Source organism: Capra hircus, chromosome 1, assembly GCF_001704415.2.
Source record: "Capra hircus breed San Clemente chromosome 1, ASM170441v1, whole genome shotgun sequence".
In the NCBI taxonomy this organism is placed as follows: Eukaryota; Metazoa; Chordata; class Mammalia; order Artiodactyla; family Bovidae; genus Capra; species Capra hircus.
Window position 1 is genome coordinate 58,241,983 of NC_030808.1, and position 25,534 is coordinate 58,267,516.

The following is a 25,534-nucleotide window of genomic DNA, read 5'->3' on the forward strand; positions in this document are numbered from 1 at the left end:
TTTCTAAACTTTTTTTTTAATCATTAAAATAGTAATAATAAGTGTACCTAGTTTTTAAAAAAATCAGAACGGTATATATTTATAATAAAAGATGTAAATCTCCCTACTTCCACATACCACCTCTCTAATCCCCCCTAGAAGTCTGGCATTACTTTTTCTTTAGAGGAAGAAATGTTCATAGTATTCTGAAAATCCCACTGTATTTTTATAGGATGTTGTGTTGGAGCTTGAATTTGAAGGTATAAAGGAGAAGTTCAGCATGGTCCAAGTATGGCCTGTACGTCAGGTTCGGCCTGTCACTGAGAAGTTGCCAGCTAACCATCCTCTGTTGACTGGCCAGAGAGTCCTTGATGCCCTTTTTCCGTGAGTTTGAGCTGTGTCCCTTAGTTTTCCCTCAGATTTTTAAATGTGCTTACTGTTTCACTTCTTTATAGATTAGGTTTTATGTGCTAATCCTATGATAGGTTTTATCTAGAGAAATATGTTTTATGTTTTTGCCAGTGCTTATTTAGAGAGTCAGACTATTGAAGATAATTTATTTTTTCGCAATTGCAAAAGGAAAGCATTATTTCTAAAACTTTCTGAAACTTTCTTGTTATTCTATAATTAGTAGATTGATGTCACTATACATTGATGATTTCCAAAATCACCTGGATTCTCTGTGCTATATCCAGCAATCTTTCTTAATTTTGTCGTCTGCTCTTCGCCATTTTCTTCAATTGCTTAAAAACCTTTCTCTTTAAGTTTTAGGCATAACCATACTACCCTTTACTTTTAACAAATCACTTCATCTTTTAATTTGCAGAAAAGACTGAAGCAGTGATATGAACTCTTAACTTCTGATCACCAACCCCTGTATGTCTCCCTCCAGCTCTCTTCCCTTTAAACCAACTCTGTGTTCTATTACTCTCTCATAAGATCTTCAGTACTTTGGCTCTTCTTATGTAGTCAGTACCTCCTGTTTCTATATCCTTTAGAATCCAGCTTAAATTTAATAGTCTATCGCTTCTATGAAAATTTATTAGTATCTTAAATTTTCTTGTTTCTTTGTCTTCTGTCATACCCACCTGGTAAAATATCAACTGTGCATCAGTCTGGCTATCTCCTCCCAAATCTACACGCAGGCTGCTGAGAAAAGCAAATAATAAGTGCAAGTTGGTATCTCAGCACTGTGGCATAATCCTTCTGCATTTCCCTAATTGTCATTCTTCTGCTCTCCTCAGTGACTGTTTCAAACCTCTCCACCTGCCTCAGATCTTCAGCTCTTCTTTCTCCTTCCTTCTCACCAAATGGTCATCTCAGATCCTTCACAAAGAAATGAGGGGCCATCAGATTTGGAATTCTTTTAGTTAACGCATGGTCCCATTTATCCTTTGTTCTTCTTCCTTTTTCTGGTGTCTACCCTACCTCATGTCTCCTCAGAGACCTTCCGTTAGGTGATCGTCCTTTCTTCTGCCATGTAATGAAAAGACATCTGCCTTCTACCCTTCTCTTTCTGCCTTCCACTACTTTTCTCCTTATCTTCACAGCCAAACTTCTTGAAGAAAAGTTGTCTCCACTTTTCCCACTTTAATTCACTGTACTGCTATGGCCGTCGTTCCACTCCTCAGTGAAGCTACTCTCACTAACAGCGTCAGTCACTCCCATACTGATAATTCAATAAATAAGTTAGTATTTTCTTAATTCCTACAACTTTTGATATTGGATATTGCTTTCTACTCCTTCCTCCTTGAAACACCCACTTTCTTTGCTATTCCGTTTACCTTCTTCTACAGGAAGCTATTGCTTATTCTCCATTGCGGGGGCTTCCCTGGTGGCTCAGATGGTAAAGCGTCTGCCTGCAATGCGGGAGACCCGGGTTCGATTCCTGGGTCAGGAAGATCCCCTGGAGAAGGAAATGGCAATCCACTCCAGCACTCTTGCCTGGAAAATCCCATGGACGGAGGAGCCTGATAGGCTATAGTCCATGGGGTCGCAAAGAATCAGACACGACTGAGCAACTTCACTTTCGCCTTAATTTTGCTATTTCTTAGAGTTTTTGTCTTTTCTTTCCTCATTATACATCTTACCCTCTGTGAATGACTTCATCCACTCTCAAGACTTAAATGTTCATCTATATGTGTTGATTTCTAAACCTGTATCTTCATCCCAGATCTCTTCTGAGTTCCAGGCTCATATATCCACTTTGGATTATACCTTCCCTTTTGGATATCTTACATGTACCCCCGAGTCAGTGTTTTAAAACTAATCATCATCTTAATCACCACTCCTTTTCTTGAAATTTTGCTGCCTCTCTCAGCAAATGTCATTATTGTACCTCCAGTGAATCCCTCTTATAAAATCTGTGACTTCTCTCAAGGATTGTTTTTACTGTCCCACATCTCATTAATGAACTAGTACTATTATTCTGTTCCCTGAATATTTTTCTATCTGCATCTTTCATCCCTACTCCATGACTGTAATTAAGGATCTTACCCTAATTCCTGCAATAATCACATTTAAGCACACATCTTCAGTTTTGTCTTCTTTCCAATTAGTGGTCCATATTAGATAGTGATCCAACTAAAACACATATGTGATCCTGCACTGTTTTGCTTGAAGTGCTCTTTTTTACCCTCAAGACAAACACACAGTCCTTAACAGCATACAAAGCCACCTGTGATCTGGCTCCTGCTTACCTTCCAATATTGTCTCAGCCACTTGCTGCCCAGCTGCTTCCTTACAGACCATGCTCCAGGCTTCCTGATGGACTTTTAAACCCTCAAGCAGGGCTCCCTCTTGCCCCTGGACCTTTGGTTATGCTGTTCCCTCTGCATGGCATGTTATTTCCCTACATATGACTGATTTCTGTTTCCTTTCAGATCTTACCTTCTTTCAGAAAGACTTTCCTAACCCCACTCCAGTCCAGTGTCAGACTCTGTACCCCTTCTGTGTACTCCCACAAACCTTGAATGGGCTCTGTGATAGCACTTTTCACATTGGATTGTTGAACTTCTAACATGGGACACACCCAGCCCTGCCTTCCTGCCCTGGCCTAAAGATGACTTGAAAGAAGTATGCAAAGCCATAAGATGAATGGACTTGCCTTTCTAGTTTGTCAGAGTCACTGAAAGGTTTCAATGGGAAAACGTTTTAATGCATACTAGTTTCATATGAGAAAAGTCTGTTATCCTTATTAAGGATGCAGTGTTTGTGTGAATTTTATGATAAAATACACTATTACAAAGGAATTTCCCTTAGCATTGTGTCTCATTTCTTCTGTCCAGACCCTCCTACCTGACCCACATACTCTCTCACATACACATACACACGTACTTATGACATTCACTCTCCTCTGCTCTTAAGAGTATGTCCCTCTCCACTCCCACTTTTTAGGGAAAGTTTGAAAGTGGTTGCTAAATGGTTTGTAATCACCAGCTGACTCCACCAGAGTCACCAGTTTACACTACTGGAATGAGAGCTCTGTGAATATAGGAACATGACTGTCTTCCTCACTGCTGTCTCTTTAGCGTCTCCAAGCATAGTTTGTAGTGCCTTGGAAGGACTTCATAGGCAGTTATTGAGTAGGTACATTGCCTTAACACCTTAACAAAAGTCTTGTTTATTAACCTCTGTAACAAGATAGGAAATTCTTAGGTCTTATATTTTACCTCAGAAGACAACTTTCAAAAGTGTTTGTTTTTTTCTTTTAGCTTTAATTCTGATATTTTCCTTTCATAAACTGATTTATTTAAGCATTCAGAGTATCTTTGCTACTGTTTTGTTTATCTTATTTTCATAGTCCTCTTCTCCAGGTACCTTATGGAACATGCTTTCTCCTCCCAGCTATTACAGATGATTAATTATTGTAAAACACATATCCTGCTTGAGGTGCAAACAGGGGAGCAGTTGTTATATCTGTCAGTACCTCAGTCTTTGTATGTACAGTTACAGATGACAGTATTTTAAAGTGCTTGCTTTAACTGTATTTCTCTGTCACTTTTGTCGTTGTTGGTCAGTCACTAAGTTGTGTCTGACTCTTTGTGGCCCCACAGATCGTAGCCTGTCAGGCTCCTCTGTCTGTGGGATTGTTTACCGTTAAATCACCAGGGTAGCCCCTGTGTCTCTAACCTACTTCTTTTATTGGTGTGTATTAGCGAGTATTGGTGTATATTAGTATATTGGTGTGTATTAGCGAGTAAAGCAGTCCTTACTTGTTTGCTTTGTGTAGATGTGTACAGGGAGGAACTACTGCAATCCCCGGGGCTTTTGGCTGTGGGAAGACAGTGATATCACAGTCTCTATCCAAGTATTCCAACAGCGATGTGATCATCTACGTAGGATGTGGTGAGAGAGGAAACGAAATGTCGGAAGTCCTCCGGGACTTCCCAGAGGTCTGTATCTATAAAGCTTCCCATACTAGTCTAGAGAAAATACCACTGATCAACTTTCATTGGCAATTAATAAAGCTTTGTTTTGGATGTGGAGCAATGCTCTTATTCATCAAAGATCTTTTAAGGAATTTTCTAATTATATTTATGATTCAGATTGTATACCAAAGGAAGGGAATTTGAGTTTTTCAGTCAAAACACTTGAAAGTTTCTTTTTGTGGTCTGGTTTCAGTTATTGGGAGAAAGATAAAATAGGCAAAATATTTATTTGGTGTGAACGTCACATAGACTTTGTATGGTCTACTAGGTTACTGTAATAATAACATTCCTATTTCCATAAAATAATGGACTTTTTTTTAATGAAATGTAAATTCTGACTGTTTTCTTTATAGCGCAGTGGGATAGAGGGAAGAGGTTGGAATGATGGGAAATAACTTCTTTGGGAACACAGATTATAAGAGGGATTAAATATAAACAAGTTGTGAAAAAGAAGTTCTATTTCGAAACTGGGGGAATCACTAATAGATTGTTTGTCTCTAGCTCACGATGGAAGTCGATGGTAAGGTAGAGTCAATTATGAAGAGAACAGCATTGGTAGCCAATACATCCAATATGCCTGTGGCTGCTAGAGAAGCTTCTATTTATACTGGTGAGTGTATGAATTGTAATGAAACAGACTAACATGTGTTCTCTAGTTTAAAGCTAGCACCAAAAATTTTTTTTTCTGAAGAAATTTTCATTCTAAAGTATCTTCATACATATAACCATATTCCTAGAACTCTATTTTTTTTTTTTAATATTGGGCTTCCCAGGTGGCTCAGTGATAAAGAGTCCGCCTGCTAAGCAGGAAACTCAGGTTCAATCCTTGGATCAGGCAGATCCCCTGGAGAAGGAAATGGCAATCCACTCCAGTATTCTTGCCCAGGAAATTCCATGGACAGAAGAACCTGGCAGGCTACACAGTCCATAGAGTCAGACATGACTTAGTGATTAAACCACCACCACCACATTGCACTCATTATTATATCTTGAGACTCTGTCCATATAAGACATTGATGTGTGTGTGTGTGTATGTGCACGTGCACTCAGTCATGTCCAACTCTGTGATCCCATGGAGTGTAGCCCACTGGGCTCCTCTGTCTGTGAAATTTTCTAGGCAAGAATGCTGGAGCGAGTTGCTATATCCTACTTCAGGGATCTTTCTGACCCAGGGATTGAACCCATGGTCTCTTGCATTTCCTGCATTGGCAGGTGGATTCTTTACCACTGTGCTACCTGGGAAGCTCCATATGAAATTAATAGAACTGCTTTAATCTTTTTAATGACTTTAAAATGAAGTATCTTCTATTTCTGGGTTTTTTGGTTTTTTTTTTTTTTTCATGTTTTGTCATTGCTCTGTCTCTGGATGTGTCTGTATCTCTATAACTTGAATTTTCAGCCTTGAATTATGATTATTAGTATGTTTATGTATTTCCATCTTTGCTCCCATTTTCATCCCAGCTTTTGGTACTTTGAATTCTACATCTTCAGGAGTTATAATATTCACATTCTGTTCTGTATCCATAGATACAGTGTTTGTATTAGCTTTAGACCTAGTAAAATGGAGTCAGCTTCCCCTGGCAGCGAGGTCCCTTGACTGTAATTTTTCCATTTGTTTTACAATTGGACAAATTTTGATTTTTGGAAGTTTTTTCAAGAAAGGCTCATGGAAACTATATTCTCTGAATTCTTATTTCTTTGTAAGTTTGGGTTTTTTCCTACTGCCTTATAATTTTAACAGTAATTTGACAGAATATAAAATTTTTCGATCAGCGTTTCTTGTGCTGAGGAGAGATCTGACACTGGCCTACTTTTTTTCCTTTTGTAAGTGATTTTTCCTTCTACCCAAAGGAATGCTTCTTTATCTTTGATATGTTATGGTTTTATTGGAATATATCCCAGTATTGATAGTTCTGTTAATTTTTTCCTGAGACATAGTGTACCTTTACAGTCTGTGACTGTGTCTTTTACTTTGGAAAAATTTTGAGAATTGTTTCTGGAAATTTTTCTCTTCCATTATGGTTATCTTCAAGTGGAACATATTGCATTTCCTTTATCTGTTTCCATATGCATTGTTTCCTCTCTCATTCTTATTATTTAGCCATTTGTTCATTTTTTCACAGGATAATCAGTGTTTATTCTTTGTATTGCTTCTGATGAAACTTTTATGTTGTTCTAGTTCTTTGCTGAGTTCTGCTGGCTCATGAGACAACCTTTTTATCTTCCCGTATATTCCTTGAGATTTTTATTTTGTGGTAGGATGCAGTGTTTAGGTTTTCTTTTATTAGTTAATTGTGATCTCAGTTCTCATTTGTTCCTTGGCAGGTTCATTGCTGTACTGTGCTCTTCTTTTTTTTCTTTTATTTTTGTTTAGTTCATATGCTGATGTTTATTGTTACCATCACTTATCTTTGCAGGAGGTGGGAGGGAATGGTTGTTACTATGATCCAAAGTAGCAGGACTTCTTCCTGGTAATCAGGGAAGTTTGTTATAGGATAAAATTATTTAACTTATTTTACTTTTTCTTTTGTGCTACCAGCAAAATCCACAGTGACAAGGCCACTTAACAATGAATTCTTTCTCTTCTACCCAGCTTCTTTCACTTTTTACTTACTGAAAAGGGGTATCTTTCTGAATTTTATTTGTCCCCATCCCCCTACTTCCCCTTGAGGCCAAACTGGGTCCATAGAACCTCTGCTGGTACCCCTTTTACTGTGTTCCAGACAAAGGACTCTTGGTTTTGCTCCTCAGTATGTACTTTCTGGTTTGCAGAACCATAGTCTAAGGCTGTGTAGCCTCAGGTGAATTCTTGGTGTCTTGGTTTTTTTTTTTAGTTAGCTTTCCTCATTATTTTGTTTTGAAGCTAAACACAGCCCCTAGTTTTTGACAGTGGAGTTTGTGTTTCTGTATTCTTGTTCTCCTTGTTTGGTGGTTACTCTTCTGAGAAGGAGAAAGTGACATAATCATCTACTATTTTAAGGCAAGAAGTCTACCTCCTTCTTTTAACTGACTACACAGTATCCCTTTGTATGGATATATCACAATCTATTTAAGTGGCATTCCTTTCGTGGACACTTGGATTATTGATAGTTTTTTTGCTCTCACAAACATCACACCATAAAACATCCTTATGCATGTTATTTACACTGTTATGCCGTATGTTTTATGTGCATGTTTCTTTGTGTTTTTGTCAGGTTAAGTTCTTAGAAGTAAAATTGCTGAGACTATAACTGTTAATATAGATTTTAGATTCTGATAGCTCTTCAAAAGGAATAACAGTGGACACAAATTCTGTTTCTTCACATACTCACCAATGCTCATTTTTCCAGTAGTTTTTTATTATACAGAAAAGTTAAAAGAATACAGCAGTGAGTACCTAGGTACCCCACACCTAGATTTGACAGTTAACATTTTACTCCTCCTGCTTTATTAGATGACTCTTCATTCTGTTTTCCTTACAGGGAGCTAGCATTTTTCCTGAATCTGTTAACCATTTGAAAATTGCCTCCTGTCCATTTTTGTATTGGTTAGTAGTTTATCATACTGATTGGTAAAGCTCTTTGAAATGAGTCTTTCATCCTTTGTGAGTAGCAGATATTTTCCTAGTTTGCTCATCTTTTGATTTTGTCTGATTTGTAGGCACTAATATCTTTAGGTTTATGAAAGTGGTCTATCAGACTTCTTTGAGGTTTACTCTTGTGTATCTGTCTCTTTTGTCAATTTTTAAAATATATATATAAATACACAAGCATTAGTGAATGTCATCATAGAGACATAGCATGCTTGTGGAAGAGACATAGCATGTGTACCATCAGATTGAAATATGTGATAATTGCTATGTTTTTTAAGCCTCAATAATGATAAGTGATACTACTTAAAGACTGTTCCTTGGACCATATTTTTGAAGCCTTGGAAGTCAGTATTTTTTTATTCTGACAGATGTAATATGATAAATAGTAAAGTTCTGAATTTTCCAGCAGCTATTTTATTTATATAACCCTTTGTTTCTTTACTGGTAAAATAAAGGGATTAAGGCAGAAGCTTTTGGAATTGTTATGATGTAGCAACTAATATCGGAGAAGGCAATTGCACCCCACTCCAGTACTCTTGCCTGGAAAATCCCATGGACGGAGGAGCCTGGTGGGCTGCAGACCATGGGGTCACTAAGAGCCGGACACGACTGAGCGACTTCACTTTCACTTTTCATTTTCATGTATTGGAGAAGGAAATGGCAACCCACTCCAGTGTTCTTGCCTGGAAAATCCCAGGGACGGGGGAGCCTGGTGGGCTGCCGTCTATGGGGTCGCACAGAGTCGGACATGACTAAGGCGACTTACCAGCAGCAACTAATATACAATTCTGATATCTTACAGTTGTATAGTACTTTGTATTTTTCAGAGGGCATTTATAGATACCATATCATCTGATGTGTACAGCTAGATGGGGTGAGAATTATTCCATTTTAACAGATGAAGAAACCACACTGGGAAGTGAGGTTACTTTGCTAAGATTAATGACAGTACGGGAACTAGAACCCAGGACTGCTTTCTGAATACTGTATCAGATTCTTCTGAGTGGTTGCTGAATGTGATTTTATAGGAGAGGACCCAGTCTATGTAGCAGAATGATCTAGATAATGAATATTATTTCTCACATTAATAACATTTACTACTTTTAAAAAATAACCAAACAAGCTAATTAATTGAGGGTAGTTTTGGTGCATATGTATGTGAGATACATAGAAAAAAAACTGCATTGTAAATTAATTTCAGACTTAATTATCTCAACAAAGAATGGGAGAAAAGTCTTTTCCTACTTTTAAAAATGTTTATCAGGGTAGACTAGGCTATGAAAAACCCAAACATAATTGTTGAGTATAATAGATGTTTATTTCAGATGATGAGGGCATTCTCTTTTATTCTGTCATTTTTGGGTTGAGACCCAGGCTAAAAAGAGCTCTTTCATTTTAACACATGCCTTCCATAGATCCTGGGAGTTGTCGCCCTCTCAGTAAGCCAGAAGGAAGAAGTAGCATGGAAGGATGTGTGTCTTCCCTTCTGAAGAAACACTTGACTCTACATTCCATTAGATAAGGGTCAGTCACTTGCCAAATTTAAATGCAGAGGAAGCTAGGCAGTGTATTCAGCTGTGTACCCAAAAGAACCACAAACTGATGAATAGCTAGCAGTCTTAACTTAGGAACTTACTGCTTTAAAGTTTTCTTAAGGGTAAAAAAGTAAGGATTATATATTAAAGAATTATAATTTGTAATGTTCTTCCCAATGTAGGAATTACACTGTCAGAATATTTCCGTGACATGGGCTATCATGTCAGTATGATGGCTGACTCCACCTCTCGATGGGCTGAGGCTCTTAGAGAAATCTCTGGTCGTTTAGCTGAAATGCCTGCAGGTAAATTTTTATATTGCTTATTGTATAAGCAAGACTGATAGGATTTGGGGGTTGGCCTAGAACTTCGCTTTTAAAATTTTCTTTTCATTTTTCAGATAGTGGATATCCTGCATATCTTGGTGCCCGTTTGGCCTCTTTCTATGAGCGAGCCGGCAGAGTGAAGTGTCTTGGAAATCCTGAGAGAGAAGGGAGTGTCAGCATTGTAGGAGCGTAAGGACCCAAACTATTTACTTATTATAAGAAAAGAGTTACTTTATTTTAAAGAGATAATATTTAGCCCCACTGAGGGACGTGCTTCCAAGGTTGCACTGGAGTCACCCAAGGGGCTCTTTAGAATGCACATGTTTAGGTCATCTCTACTTGTGCTGGTTTCGTAGATTTGACTTATCTAGCAACAGTTTAGAAAATTATAGACATGTTAAGGTAAGATCCTATCACGATAAAAACAATATGAAGATTCACTATCCCCACATACAGCCATACCTTGTTCTCAGACCTTTTCCTTCCTTCTTGCTTCATCTGTTTTAATTAGAAAAACTAAAGAGATTATGATCAAATGTCTGTCCCATTTCTCACACTAGAATGTTTTTAGCAGTTGCCACTCTTAACTTTCAACTTAGTAAACTGGTTTTTATTTAAGGTTTTTATATAAGATTTTCTTTCCAGAGGTTGTATTTAAGTTATTTACATTAAAATTGACTTCAAAGAAGTGCTTTTATTTTATTCACGTATTTTTTTTTAATTGCTTTTATATACAAGTTATTTTCCATAAGCATTTCTAATGACTTTTTCCTGTTTTTAGAGTTTCTCCACCTGGTGGTGACTTTTCTGATCCAGTTACATCTGCTACTCTTGGTATTGTTCAGGTATGTCTTTTCCTAGTGTAGTCAACTTCTGAGCCCCGCCCCACCCCCAGGCTAAGGTTGTCCACATCATTGTGAAGCATTCAGTTTAGTCATTGAAAAGTAGGCAAGGGTCAAGTCACTTGTAGCAACATTCGTACTACTCAAACTCTTTGATGCCATATGTTTTTAACTCCTTACCTAGAATTTATAATAGACTTAATGTCTAAAGTAGTAATACATCCAAGTAGCAAACTTTTACTAGTTTTAGAGTAATACTACACTCTAACTTTTGAGTTAGACTAACCCTAGGAGAATCCTGGGAACGGGGGAGCCTGGTGGGCTTCCGTCTATGGGGTCGCACAGAGTCGGGCACGACTGAAGCAACTTAGGAACCCTAGGAATAGAAACAAATGGGCCCAAAAGGGCATAATAGAAAATTGCACAGAAGTTTTTCTCCTCGTGGTTTGGTCCAAGGCAGGTGATCCTATCAGAGGGTGACTCTTTTCCATTTGCTAGTAAATCAGCACCAGCACTTCACCTTGGCTCCACTTGCCTGGTAATGGTCTGCGTTTGGCTGGTACAGGGTGACTGGAGGAGGCTCACCTGCATTTTGAACTTAAGCTCAGAACTGATTACTCAACTCTGTGGCTCATCTGTTAGCCACACCCAGAGGAAAGCAAAGCTGGAAAGTGGAAGTGTAGTTTCTGCCTAGGCAGCTGCTTCCCAGTGACACAACATGAATTCTGGTGCATAGCTAGCCAACTTGGCCATTAAAAGTAAGCCTAAATGAAAGACATATATAAATCAGGGCTGTAATTGTTTTTGACCTTGATATATTTATAAGCGCATGTATTATTCATATGGGAAAAATAAAATACTTACCTATGTTTCTGTCAGTATTAGATAAAAGGAAGTGGCAGAGGCTAAATTTACAACTTTCAAGGTTTTAATATTTGCTAAAGTTTTGAATTTTAAATAACAGGTAAGTAGGGAGGAAAATTAGGAATGCCTAAAATATATGTGAATGTTTGGCCTCAGAAAATTCACTGTCATGGTGGAGCGTTGTGACAAAGTATGGTCCACTGGAGAAGGGAATGGCAAGCCACTTTAGTATTCTTGCCTTGAGAACCCCATGAATAGTATGAAAAGGCAAAAAGATAGGACACTGAAAGATGAACTCCCCAGGTTGGTAAGTGCCCAATATGCCATTGGAGATCAGTGGAGAAATAACTCCAAAAAGAATGAAGAGACCCAGCCAAAGCAAAAACAACACCCAGTTGTGGATGTGACTGGTGATGGAAGTAAACTCTGATGCTGTAAAGAGCAATATTGCATAGGAACCTGGAATCTTAAGTCCATGAATCAAGGCAAAGTGGGAGTGGTCAAACAGGAGATGGCAAGAGTTGAATGTCGACATTTAGGACTCAGCAAACTAAAATGGACTGGAATGGGTGAATTTAACTCAGATGACCATTATATCTACAACTGTGGGCAAGAATCCCTTAGAAGAAATAGAGTAGCCATCATAGTCAACAAAAGAGTCCAAAATGCAGTACTTGGATGCAGTCTCAAAAATAACAGAATGATCTGTTTGTTTCCAAGGCAAACGATTCAATACCAGAGTAATCCAAGTCTATGCCCCAACCAGTAATGCTGAAAATGCTGAAGTTGAACGGTTCTATGAGGACCTACAAAACCTTCTAGATCTAACATCCCCAAAAGATGTCCTTTTCATTAAAGGGGACTGGAATACAAAGTAGGAAGTCAAGAACCACCTGGAGTAACAGGCAAATTTGGCCTTGGAGTACAGATTGAAGTGGGGCTAACAGAGTTTTGCCAAGAGAATGCACTGGTCATAGCAAACACCCTCTTCCAACAATACAAGAAAAGACTCTACACATGGACATCACCAGATGGTCAACACTGAAATCAGATTGATTGTATTCTTTGCAGCCAAAGATGGAGAAGCTCTATACAGTCAGCAGAAACAATACTGGGAGTTGACTGTGGCTTAGATCATGAACTCCTTATTGCCAAATTCAGACTTAAATTGAAGAAAGTAGGGAAAAGCACTAGACCATTCAGGTATGACCTAAATCAAATCCCTTATGATTATACAGTGGAAATGACAAATAGATTCAAGGGATTAGATCTGATAGAGTACCTGAAGAACTATGGATGAAGGTTCATGACATTGTACAGGAGACAGGAATCAAGACCATCCCCAAGAATAAGAAATGCAAAAAAGCAAAATGGCTGTCTGAGGAGGCCTTACAAATAGCTATGAAAAGAAGAAAAGCGAAAAGCAAAGAAGAAAAGGAAAGATATACCCATTTGAGTGCAGAGTTCCAAAAAATAGCAAGAAGAGATAAGATAGCCTTCCTCAGTGTTCAATGCAAAGAAATAGAGGAAAACAACAGAATGGGAAAGACTAGAGATCTCTTCAAGAAATTAGAAATACCAAGGGAACATTTCATGCAATGATGGGCTGAATAAAGGACAGAAATGGTATGGACCTAACAGAAGCAGAAGATATTAAGAAGAGGTGGCAAGAATACACAGAAGAACTGTACAAAAAAGATCTTCATGACCCGGATAATCACAATGCTGTGATCACTCAACTAGAGCCAGACATCCTAGAATTCAAAGTCAAGTGGGCCTTAGGAAACATCACCACGAACAAAGCTAGAGGAAGTGATGGAATTCCAGTTGAGCGATTTCAAATCCTAAAAGATGATGCTGAGAAAGTGCTGCACTCAATATGCCAGCAAATTTGGAAAACTCAGCAGTGGCCACAGGACTGGAAAACATCAGTTTTCATTCCAGTCCAAAGAAAGGCAATGCCAGAGAATGTTCAAACTACTGCACAATTGCACTCATCTCACACTAGTAAAGTAATGCTCAAAATTCTCCAGCCAGGCTTCAAAAGTACGTGAACTATCAACTTCCAGATGTTCAAACTGGATTTAGAAAAGGCAGAGGAACCAGAGATCAAATTGCCAACATCCGTTGGATCATCAAAAAAGCAAGAGAGTTCCAGAAAAATATCTATTTATGCTTTATTGACTATGGCAAAGCCTTTGACTATGTGGATCACCACAAACTGGAAAATTTTGAGAGAGATGGGAATCCCACACCACCTGACCTGCCTCTTGAGAAATCTGTATGCAGGTCAAGAAGCAACAGTTAGAGCTGGACATGGAGCAACAGACTGGTTACAAATCTGGAAAGGAGTATGTCAAGACTATATATTGTTACCCTGCATATTGAAATTATATGCAGAGTACATCATGAGAGACTCTGGGCTGGAGGAAGCACAAGCTGGAATCAAGATTCCCGGGAGAAATATCAATAACCTCAGATATGCAGATAACACCACCCTTATGGCAGAAAGCGAAGAACTAAAAAGACTCTTGATGAAAGTGAAAGAGGAGAGTGAAAAAGTTGGCTTAAAACTCAACGTTCACAAAACTAAGATTATGGCATCTGGTCCCATTACTTTATAGCAAATAGATGGAGAAACAGTGAGAGGCTTTATTTTTTTGAGTTTGGAGACACTGCAGACTGTGACTGCAGCCATGAAATTAAAAGACGCTTACTCCTTGGAAGGAAAGCTGTGACCAACCTAGCATAGTAAAAGGCAGAGATGTTACTTTGCCAACAAAGGTCTATCTAGTCAAAGATAGGGTTTTCCCAGTAGTTATGTATGGATGTGAGAGTTGGATTATAAAGAAAGCTTAGTGCTGAAGAATTGATGCTTTTAAACTGTGGTGTTGGTGAAGACTCTTGAGAGTCCCTTGGACTGCAAGGAGATCCAACCAGTCCATCCTAAAGGAAATCAATCCTGAGTATTCATTGGAAGGACTGATGCTGAAGCTGAAACTCAAATACTTTGGCCAGCTGATGGAAACAACTGACTCATTGGAAAAGACCCTGATGCTGGGAAAGATTGAAGGCGGGAGGAGAAGGGGACGACAGAGGATGAGATGGTTGCATGGCGTCACTGACCCAGTGGACATGAGATTGAGTAAATTCCAGGAGTTGGTGATGGACAGGGAGGCCTGGCGTGCTGTACTCCATGGGGTCGCAAACAGTCAGACATGACTGAGTGAATGAACTGAACTGAACTGAAAATGACTGTCAGGCCTCTGTGGACTGGCCCTTAATGATCCGCAACTGAATTTATTCAGAACACTTGGAGGTTTTAATTTTAAAGTGAAGTGTCTATCATAATTAGCATTTTCTGGTTCATCAGTTTATATTGCACCATCAGTTCAGTTCAGTTCAGCTCAGTCGTGTCCCACTATTTGCGACCCCATGAATCGCAGCACGCCAGGCCTCCCTGTCCATCACCAACTCCCGGAGTTCACTCAGACTCACGTCCATCAAGTCAGTGATGCCATCTAGCCATCTCATCCTCTGTCATCCCCTTCTCCTCCTGCCCCCCAATCCCTCCCAGCATCTGAGTCTTTTCCAGTGAGTCAACTCTTCGCATGAGGTGGCCAAAGTACTGGAGTTTCAGCTTTAGCATCATTCCTTCCAAAGAAATCCCAGGGCTGATCTCCTTCAGAATGGACTGGTTGGATCTCCTTGCAGTCCAAGGGACTCTCAAGAGTCTTCTCCAACACCACAGTTCAAAAGCATCAATTCTTCAGCTCTCAGCCTTCTTCACAGTCCAACTCTCACATCCATACATGACCACAGGAAAACCATAGCCTTGACTAGATGGACCTTAGTCGGCAAAGTAATGTCTCTGCTTTTGAATATGCTATCTAGGTTGGTCATAACTTTCCTTCCAAGGAGTAAGCATCTTTTAATTTCATGGCTGCAGTCACCATCTGCAGTGATTTTGGAGCCCAGAAAAATAAAGTCTGATACTGTTTCCACTGTTTCCCCATCTATTTGCCATGAAGTGATGGGACCAGATGTCATGATCTTAGTTTTCTGAATGTTGAGCTTTAAGCCAACGTTTTCACACTCCACTTTAACTTTCATCAAGAGGCTTTTTTCGTTCCTCTTCACTTTCTGCCATAAGGGTGGTGTCATCTGCATATCTGAGGTTATTGATATTTCTCCTGGCAATCTTGATTCCAGTTTGTGTTTCTTCTAGTCCAGCGTTTTTCATGATGTACTCTGCATATAAGTTAAATAAGCAGGGTGACAATATACAGCCTTGACGTACTCCTTTTCCTATTTGAAACCAGTCTGTTGTTCCATGTCCAGTTCTAACTGTTGCTTCCTGACCTGCATACAGATTTCTCAAGAGGCAGGTCAAGTGGTCTGGTTTTCCCATCTCTTTCAGAATTTTCCACAGTTTATTGTGATCCACACAGTCAAAGGCTTTGGCATAGTCAGTAAAGCAGAAATAGATGTTTTTCTGGAACTCTCTTGCTTTTTCCATGATCCAGAGGATGTTGGCAATTTGATCTCTGGTTCTTCTGCCTTTTCTAAAACCAGCTTGAACATCAGGAAGTTCACGGTTCACGTATTGCTGAAGCCTGGCTTGGAGAATTTTGAGCATTACTTTACTAGCGTGTGAGATGGGTGCAATTGTGTGGTAGTTTGAGCATTCTTTGGCATTGCCTTTCTTTGAGATTGGAATGAAAACTGACCTTTTCCAGTCCTGTGGCCACTGCTGAGTTTTCCAAATTTGCTGGCATATTGAGTGCAGCACTTTCATTGCATCATCTTTCAGGATTTGAAATGGCTCAACTGGAATTCCATCACCTTCACTAGCTTTGTTCATAGTGATGCTTTCTAAGTCCCACTTGACTTCACATTCCAGGATGTCTGGCTCTAGATGAGTGATCACACCATCGTGATTATTTGGGTCATGAAGATCTTTTTTGTACAGTTCTTCTGTGTATTCTTGCCACCTCTTCTTAATATCTTCTGCTTCTGTTAGGTCCATACCATTTCTTTCCTTTATCGAGCCCATCTTTGCATGAAAAATTCCCTTGGTATCTCTAATTTTCTTGAAGAGATCTCCAGTCTTTCCCATTCTGTTGTTTTCCTCTATTTCTTTGCATTGATCACTGAAGAAGCCTTTCTTATCTCTTCTTGCTATTCTTTGGAACTCTGCATTCAGATGCTTGTACCTTTCCTTTTCTCCTTTGCTTTTCGTTTCTCTTCTTTTCACAGCTATTTGTAAGGCCTCCCCAGACAGCCATTTTGCTTTTTTGCATTTCTTTTCCATGGGGATGGTCTTGATCCCTGTCTCGTGTACAATGTCACGCACCTCATTCCGTAGTTCATCAGGCACTCTATCTATCAGATCTAGGCCCTTAAATCTCTTTCTCACTTCCACTGTATAATCATAAGGGATTTGATTTAGGTCATACCTGAATGGTCTAGCGGTTTTCCCTACATTCTTCAATTTAAGCCTGAATTTGGTAATAAGGAGTTCATGATCTGAGCCACAGTCAGCTCCTGGTCTTGTTTTTGTTGACTGTATAGAGCTTCTCCATCGTTGGCTGCAAATAATATAATCAATCTGATTTTGGTGATGACCATCTGGTGATGTCCATGTGTAGAGTCTTCTCTTGTGTTGTTGGAAGAGGGTGTTTGCTCTGACCAGTGCATTTTCTTTCAGTGCATATTGCATCATACCAGTCTTCAAAGGAGTCAGTGTCTTTTGCTGTCAGATTTGACGAACTGTTAAGGAAATCCAGATAAAGTCTGATTCCTAGAAGAGCCAACTCATTGGAAAAGACCCTGATGCTGGGAAAGACTGAGGGTAGGAAGAGAAGGGGGCAACAGAGATGGTTGGATGGCATCACTGACTCAATGGACATGAATTTGAGCAAACTCCAGGAGATGTTAAAGGACAGGAAAGCCCAGTGTGCTGCAGTCCACGGGATTGCAGAGTCAGATACAACTTAGTGACTGAACAACAACAATCCATATTGAAGCTAAAAGAAATATTTTTCTGTTTGCAAGTTTTATTCTATTTCATTTATGTTTGGTGTATGCTAAAAAGATAAATAATTTGACCAAAACGGTATAGAATTCCATAGTTAGGACAAACAATTATGCTTCAATACTTTAAAAAAGTTGTTTTTAAGAAAAATCTTTGAGTTTTGTTTTTGGTTTTGTTCTTGAATCAGGTGTTCTGGGGCTTAGATAAGAAACTAGCGCAACGTAAGCATTTCCCTTCTGTCAATTGGCTGATCAGCTACAGCAAGTACATGCGTGCCTTGGATGAGTACTATGACAAACACTTCACAGAGTTCGTTCCTCTGAGGACCAAGGCTAAGGAGATTCTGCAGGAAGAAGAAGACTTGGCAGAAATCGTACAGCTGGTGGGAAAGGTGAGTTGTAAAATCTCGTGGAGAACAGATCTGTGAGTTACGCTGGAGCCTTTTTGGGGTTATGCTGGGTTTTCATTCCGGTGCATGGGCTTCCCATTGCAGCGGCTTCTCTTGTTTCAGAGCACAGGCTCTCGGCGTGCAGGCTTCAGCAGTTATGGTACACAGGCTTAGGTGCTTTGCAGCATGTCGAACCTTCCTGGACCAAGGATCAAACATGTGTCCGCTGCATTGGCAGGCAGACTCCTGTCCACTGTACCGCCAGGAAAGTTCACGCTGGAGCTTTTTAAGGACAGATAGAACCTTGGATAGGCAGATTCTTGCCTGGAAAAATGAGTATTTATTAAATATTTTTTAAACTAATAAAACTGTAGATTATTCCTTTATCTAGCAAATATTTCAGGAGCCTGCTTATATTGTGGAAAATAGATGATTATTGTTTATAGATTATCTGTTATTGAATAACAAACCACTTAGACATTTAGTGGCTTAAATGGTGCTTTATTGCTCATGGTTTTGGGGTTGGTGGTCATACTTGGGCAGTCTTTCTTGGGTCCCCTTGTATAGTTTTTGCTGTCCTATGGTGGCTGAGACTGTAGTCATCTGAAAGTTTCTTCCCTCACACATCTGGTGCCTGAGTTAGGATAACTAGAACAGCTAAGGCTTGGGAAGGCATTTCTCTTTCTGTATAGTGTTTCAAAAAAAACACATCATGGGTCTGTTTGCCATGTTCATAGCAGCACTTACAAGCGCTAAAAGGTGGAAGCAACAGAGATGTCCTGGTTTCCAACACACGTGCATGCACCCACATGTGCAGATACAATGAAATATTATTCAACCTTGAAAAGGAAGGAAAATTCTAACATGCTACAACGTGATGATCCTTGAGGGGCCATGACGTTAATAAATGAGTCAGAAAACAAAATACTTATATGTAACATGTATCTGAAGTAGTCAAATTCATAGAAATGGAAAATGGAGTGGTGGTTACCAGGGGTCCAGAGGACGAAGGAAAAGGAGTTGTTTAATGGGTATAGTTTCAGATTTGTAAGGTGGAGAGTTTTGAAAGTCATTTCACGGCAATGTGTACATGCTTAACCTACTGAACTACACTTAAATTTGTATTATATCAGTTTCTGCAACGAAAACAAAGCAAGAAAATCAATCAGGAAGCAATTATGAGGTGAATTTATTAATGATAGGTTTTCATGTGTTGATTACTTGGTTTCTGCTTGCTAATTAATTGCAACAGTTGGTCCCACATAGTGGCAGTTAATTTCTAAAAATATATTTTTTCCTCTTCTAGGCTTCTCTAGCAGAAACAGATAAAATCACTCTGGAAGTAGCAAAACTTATCAAAGATGATTTCCTTCAACAAAATGGATATACTCCTTACGACAGGTAACCTAGCCTGATTTTCTTTGGATATTCTATCAAGTTTTGAAGAAGGAGCTACCTACATGTATGTTAAACCACTCACCCGCCCTTTTTTCATACACGTATACTCGGACTCAGTGTATAGGTTTATTTTATATTTTTATAGCATACATCTAACTGTCTAATATGTTCCCTTATATTGATTTGGCTCATTTTCCAAAGTATGACTTTTTCACTCATGATCCAGCCAGCTTAAATTAGATTAAATTTTGGTTTAGTGTATGGAGCCCGAGGAATCACTGCTTCTTTCAGAAGCTTTTCTCACTACCTGTTGTGACAGCCCATGCCTCTTCTACTCTTTGCAGAATAATGCACTGTTGTGCCCCGTTTCCCAAGAGTCCTGTTTCTTCCTCTTTCTACTGTTGGACATCTCACCAGTCCCTACTACTCCTGCCCAGTGCTTTCTGTTTTTCATTATTTATTTATCTCTGCTACTACAAGGGCTCTCCTTGTGGCTCAGCTGGTAAAGAATCCGCCTGGAATGTGAGAGACCTGGGTTCAGTCCCTGGGTTGGGAAGAGCCCCTGGAAAAGGGAAAGACTACCCACTCCAATATTCTGGCTTGGAGAATTCCATGGACAGTACAGCCCATGGTGTCACAAAGAGTCAGACACGACTGAGAGACTTTCACTTTCACTACCATGGCCAAAAAGTTCCCATTTCTTTTAAACTTGGATAATTTGAACCCTTCATCATAGTCTATAACGTTTCTTCCCTCAAATCATATTTGACCCCGTATAAGACTGTAGGAGCAAATAGATTAGCAGAATATAGGACAAGCAGAAAATATGACAATCTAATCAGTCAGGCAGAAACTCTAGGAACCAGCCACATAAAGATAACTCCACAAGGGAAAATTCTTTGAAAAGAGAGTGTGCATGAAATTGTGTATGCAAGTAAGTTTAAATGTGTTAGAAAGTTTATCAGAATGCATGTGATCCAAGTTGAATATTGTGTGTCTTTATTATTAAAAGGTATGTGTAAATGCAAATGAACACTTAAGTGGAGAAAGGGGCTGCTTATTACAGTTCCCTACTTTCCTATTATTTATTCAACCTTAACTATCACAAGGGACTCTTTACAATTTAGTTATTTTCCATTTGGGTTACTGCTTTAACTGTACTGTACACAAACAGGCTCTCAGAGAGTCATTAGATTGTAGCAGTACTGTTTTATTGTGATGTAATTAACATCACTCTTAAATGAAAGAACACATATGGCTCATCTCTCTGTCCACCCCATATTCCTGAGACATCTCTGTCCAATAACTCCGGTTAAGTGTTACTAATCTTTTCCACTTTTTTTTTCATTCCTTAAATATCATGCCATAAATATAAGTAGTGTGCATATCTAAATAAAGTAACGCTCGGGTATCTCACAGATGAAATAAAAAGTATGAACTTGCTTTCGATTTTCTATTTTATTATTTTGACTTTCATTTACCTTAGGTTCTGCCCATTCTACAAGACAGTGGGGATGCTGTCCAACATGATCGCCTTTTATGATATGGCCCGCAGAGCTGTTGAAACCACTGCCCAGAGTGACAATAAAATCACATGGTCCATTATCCGTGAGCACATGGGGGAGATCCTCTATAAGCTTTCCTCCATGAAATTCAAGGTATATTGTTTGTACCATAAACTTTTTTTAGTAGGAAGTATTTCTTTTTGATTTTTTGAAATATTTGGTTCTCAAACTTGGTGTATGAAGCTTGCATTTATCATTTTCACACATGCTCGGGTTATGTAAAAGCAAAGCAGACCTCAAAGCTGTGTTCAAATAGGAATTCTAGTGATAAAGATTATAGTATGTCATGTCTAAAATAAATGCTGACGTGTTTTCCCTTTTGTCTTAACCACCAGGCAGTTTAGAACTAAAATCATTGCTAAGCAGCAGTTACCTTACCTCAAGTGCCTGTTGTTATCTGTCTAAGCTCCATGCTCCTTCTTGAAATGATTTCTGCTGCCTGGTTATTTTTAGTATCCTACTATACACATCATTTTTACTTTTAAGTGGACTCTCATTGTTTGGGAGGTGCACAAGACATAGATAGATAAGTAAGTGAAATTATCGGTGGAAACTCAAATGTGTAAGATTGTTTTTAAAATACTTGATCAGTTGAGTTGTATTTATTTCTAAATCATGATATCCAAGTATAGTTACTAATCTCCTATTGAGATATTGAGACGGTTTCTTTGAATGTGTATGTTAAGATTGAAAGTAAATTTGTACAAATAGATACTGTATCAAGGATTTTAAAATATCCATGTAGTTTGAGTCCTGTCTTTCCACTTCAAAACTGATAACCCAAGGAAATAATCAGATGTTTATATGGATACATGTAGAAGATTGCATATCAAACTTCTTAAATGTCATCCAAAAGTGAATGGAGCCAGCAGTACATTGTGCCATGTACCTTACAACAAAAATATTATGAAGGCATTAACATCATACATCTTTTTTTCAAGGAACATCCAAAGACAAAGGGACGTAGTTATGGTATAATGAGTGAAAAAAGAAGTCAGGTTGCAAAAAAATTCCGCATGTAATTTGATCCAAATTATATTTTTAAAAAATTACACATTCATAGGAAAATGATAAAAAAGATATGTAATAATGATGACTTCTGGTGCTATCATTTTTGTTTATAGATACATTGTATCAAATTAACATGTTATTTTTTAGTATCATTCAGTATTTTTCTGTAGCACTATTTTGTGGCTGAAGAATATTTTCCTTTTCTTAGGCATTTGGAAGTTTTTGGTATGGACCACTTTGTTAATGCAGTTGGGTTTGTGTATCTTCCTCATACATGTTGTCAAAAGTAGAATGATTGGGTCAGAGGGCTTAAACACTTTAAAGTCTCTTTTGTACATTTTACTCAATTAAGTTGCTTTCTGTACAGATTTTAAATAGGGTGCATTTTGAGGTTATTTCATGTCCCAGCATGATAATGCCAGGCCCTGAATAGTAAATTCTGTTTTGATTAAATTAATTCCAACTATGAATATACAAGGAGGAATGTATCTAATATGCGTTGCTGCATAGTTTCAGTTTCCTAATATTTTGCATATTGTCAAGGGTAAGTCCTTTGGTTGTTGAACACAGCAGGCAGGACACAAAACTGAAATTTTGTCTTCTGTTTATGATTAGACTATTCCTTTATACATTTTACCCTTAAAGGAAAAATAATAAGGTAAATCCTGCCTCCTGCCTTGTGTTTTACTAGTGCATCTCACTTAACCTCCTGCTCAAATATAGTAAATACAAATAACTCACTATGTGTTACAAAAATTATTTTCCAAAGGTAAATTGAATTCTATAATGTCTTTTTTTAGGATCCAGTGAAAGATGGTGAGGCGAAGATCAAGGCCGACTATGCACAACTTCTTGAAGATATGCAGAATGCATTCCGTAGCCTTGAAGATTAGAACTGTGATTTCTCTCCTCCTTTTCCTCAGCAAGCTCTCATATGTGTATATTTTCCTAAATTTCTCATCTTGGACCCTTTGCTTCTTTACTGTGCAGGTTTGAGACTAGTGCCTCTGTGTGTAATCATTTGTTTCCCCATTTATTTGATAGGTCTTATATAAAACAAACATTCCTTTGTTCCAGTGTTTGAAGGGCCCCCCCTGAACATTTCTCCGAAGTGGTGAATGTAGTAAATTTGATACACGATGGCTACACTACTGTAAACTTGTATGTGACGTCTCTCCTTGTCCTAGGTTTACCCTTTCCTCATCACTATTAAATTGTAAACAGGACTGCTGCATGTTACTCTCTTTGCAGTGGATTTGGAATGGAAGGCCAGACTTCTTTACATTTTGACAGGTACTTTGTGAAATGACTTTACTTGCAGCTTAGCATTTTGCTAAGTAACTGCTTTGCAGGAAATAATTGCTTGTTTTAAAACGTGAATGATTAATGTTTCGATTATATGTTGCTTCCCCCAGTATAAATCAAGAACGTCTGTGGGAAACTGTTGAAAACTATACTGTTTTTAAAGCAGGCATCTGTGGCACTCCAGGCATCTGTGGGGCTCAGCACAGTAGATGAATCAGTGCCCTCTAAAAACGTGAAAGAGGAGCTAGGTGGTCAAACTTAGGTTAACATCACCTTGTTAAAGCCTTTTTTATTTCACTGGGAAAAATTCAGTATCAAGGACTATTCTACTACATGACTAGGCAGTTCTTTTTAAAATTACATTTAAAACAATCATGAGCACTTGATTCACATCACACCTTCTCTTTTTTCCTCAAACATCTTAGAAGGCTAAGCTTCTGAGAATCATGTGGCAGTGTGATGGGCAGAAAAATGCCACAGAGAATATATTTTGTAGTGGTTAAAGGCTGTTTGCACCTCTAAGGACCAGTTGGGCTTTGGTGATTCTTGGGGCCAGAGTGGCATTATGTTTTTACAAGATAATAACATGTGTCACATGTTTGCATGTTTGTTTGCTTATTGAATCTTTGAACAACCAGTTTCCTGATTGTAGAAAACACTGTTCTTTCATGTGATTTATGACTCACTGGCTCGAAAGAGTTCCTAGAATATCTGTAGCTGTAGCAGCATAACAGTTCCAATTCTCTTTCATAGGAATGAAGTTAATTCTAAAATCAGCAGATGCAAGATAACAGAATTTGGGTTATGTGAAAAAAAGGATTATTTCTTCCTATCTTTTAAGTATATATCTTTTAAGTATAGTTTCTGCACTTGTATGATAAGGCACACTGCAGAACAGCTCTGAAAACATCAGTTTCCCATGAAGTCTTTCTGACCAATCATGCTGGCGCCATTGCTTCCTCTTTGGGAAGAGGAAAGGGTATGTGAACATGTCCAACAGTCTCAAATACTGAAATGTAATAGCATTTATTTATGTTACGCCTCAGTATGTTGTTATTTAAGTTTTTAAGTAATGTATTTCTTTTGGTCTATCAAGGAAAGATGCAGTCAATAGAGAATTCAGCTTTGTTTGTTTAAATCCTTACAGATTGCATTTTCTTACAATGGCCTGCTTTTCAGGATAAGTATCCTTCTTTAACCTTTCGGAGTATTTGGAAGATAAAAATTATGCAATGATTTGTTGAGATGTGGACATAATGGTGCTGCTTAATCAGTTTGCTTCCAGTATGGCCTCCTACCTAGAGGCCCTAAGACCAGTGGAAATTAAAAGAATTTCAAAAATCTTTCAGTTCCTACCTTAAATCTACCAGCAAACTAGGATTGTGATAGTCATGAATGATATGGCAAAGAAAGTTTGACCAAGTTTGTCTTTTGTTGTTCTGAATTTGCAATATACATTCTTACTCTTTTTTAAGAACGTTGGGGTGTGGCTGTGAAGCTACTAGCGAGACTTCGCTCAGAGCCTCATTGTAAGTGTCCCTCCACCTATATGTTGTAGAATTTCACATTGGTCACAGTTTCTTTAGTAAGAATGTGTCAAAGTTACAATAATCTTTTAAAAAGATGATTCAGTTCTATATTTATTGTGCTGTGTCTGGTCCTGAGTGGAGCCAGTTAACAAGTTTCATATGTATTTTTCCAGTGTTAAATCTCACACATTGTACCCTTTGGAACTTTCCATCCTGAAGAGTGAATAGAAGAGGTCATGTGTATTGCCTCCTTATCCTTAAAGTTTCACTATCTTTATGTGAAAAAAGTTGTGTATAATTGTTAAAATCTATGAAAGAATAAAAAGTGGATTTAAATTAATATTTTTTTTATGTTTTTGTGGCTGTGGCCAGATCTGCTTTAAAAAAGAAGTGTCACATTGTATTTTGGCTTGTTTTCAGTATGAACTTTTTAAGTTTTTTATTTCTCTCCTTCTTCTTAAGATCATGAAGTTGAATCAGGGCCCTCACTACAGACTGCATGAAGTCCTATAATCATGTACCACTGTTATTGGAAAATGTAGTACATGGAATCACATAGCATTCAGAATATTACTTTAAACTGAAAAAATGAATGGTTTCTAAAAATAGACTTATAAATGAAAGGAAATCAGTGTACTCATCTCTACTTTTGGAAAGTGAACTAAAGCTTTGTAATCCATAATTTTGCAAGGCAAATTAATTAAGATCCAATGTAACATGTTCACAGGGCATTTTACTTCCTTAAGAGTATTTT

At 38.3% G+C, this 25,534-nt stretch overlaps 1 protein-coding gene across 2 annotated transcripts in view; it reads left to right on the forward strand.

The window, feature by feature from the left end:
- The window catches only part of ATP6V1A (ATPase H+ transporting V1 subunit A), a 62,927-nt gene extending 37,807 nt beyond the window's left edge, over window positions 1-25,120 (forward strand). The window contains exons 6-15 of one of the 2 annotated variants that reach the window (XM_005674936.3): window positions 212-363; window positions 4,211-4,373; window positions 4,911-5,019; window positions 9,698-9,820; window positions 9,916-10,030; window positions 10,623-10,686; window positions 17,772-17,975; window positions 19,279-19,373; window positions 20,857-21,028; window positions 22,747-25,120. In XM_005674936.3, coding sequence (XP_005674993.1) covers window positions 212-363; window positions 4,211-4,373; window positions 4,911-5,019; window positions 9,698-9,820; window positions 9,916-10,030; window positions 10,623-10,686; window positions 17,772-17,975; window positions 19,279-19,373; window positions 20,857-21,028; window positions 22,747-22,839 — 1,290 coding nt within the window. In that variant the 3' untranslated portion in view covers window positions 22,840-25,120. The remainder of the gene's footprint in view (window positions 1-211; window positions 364-4,210; window positions 4,374-4,910; window positions 5,020-9,697; window positions 9,821-9,915; window positions 10,031-10,622; window positions 10,687-17,771; window positions 17,976-19,278; window positions 19,374-20,856; window positions 21,029-22,746) is intronic. The other variant, XM_005674937.3, reaches the window with a different exon arrangement.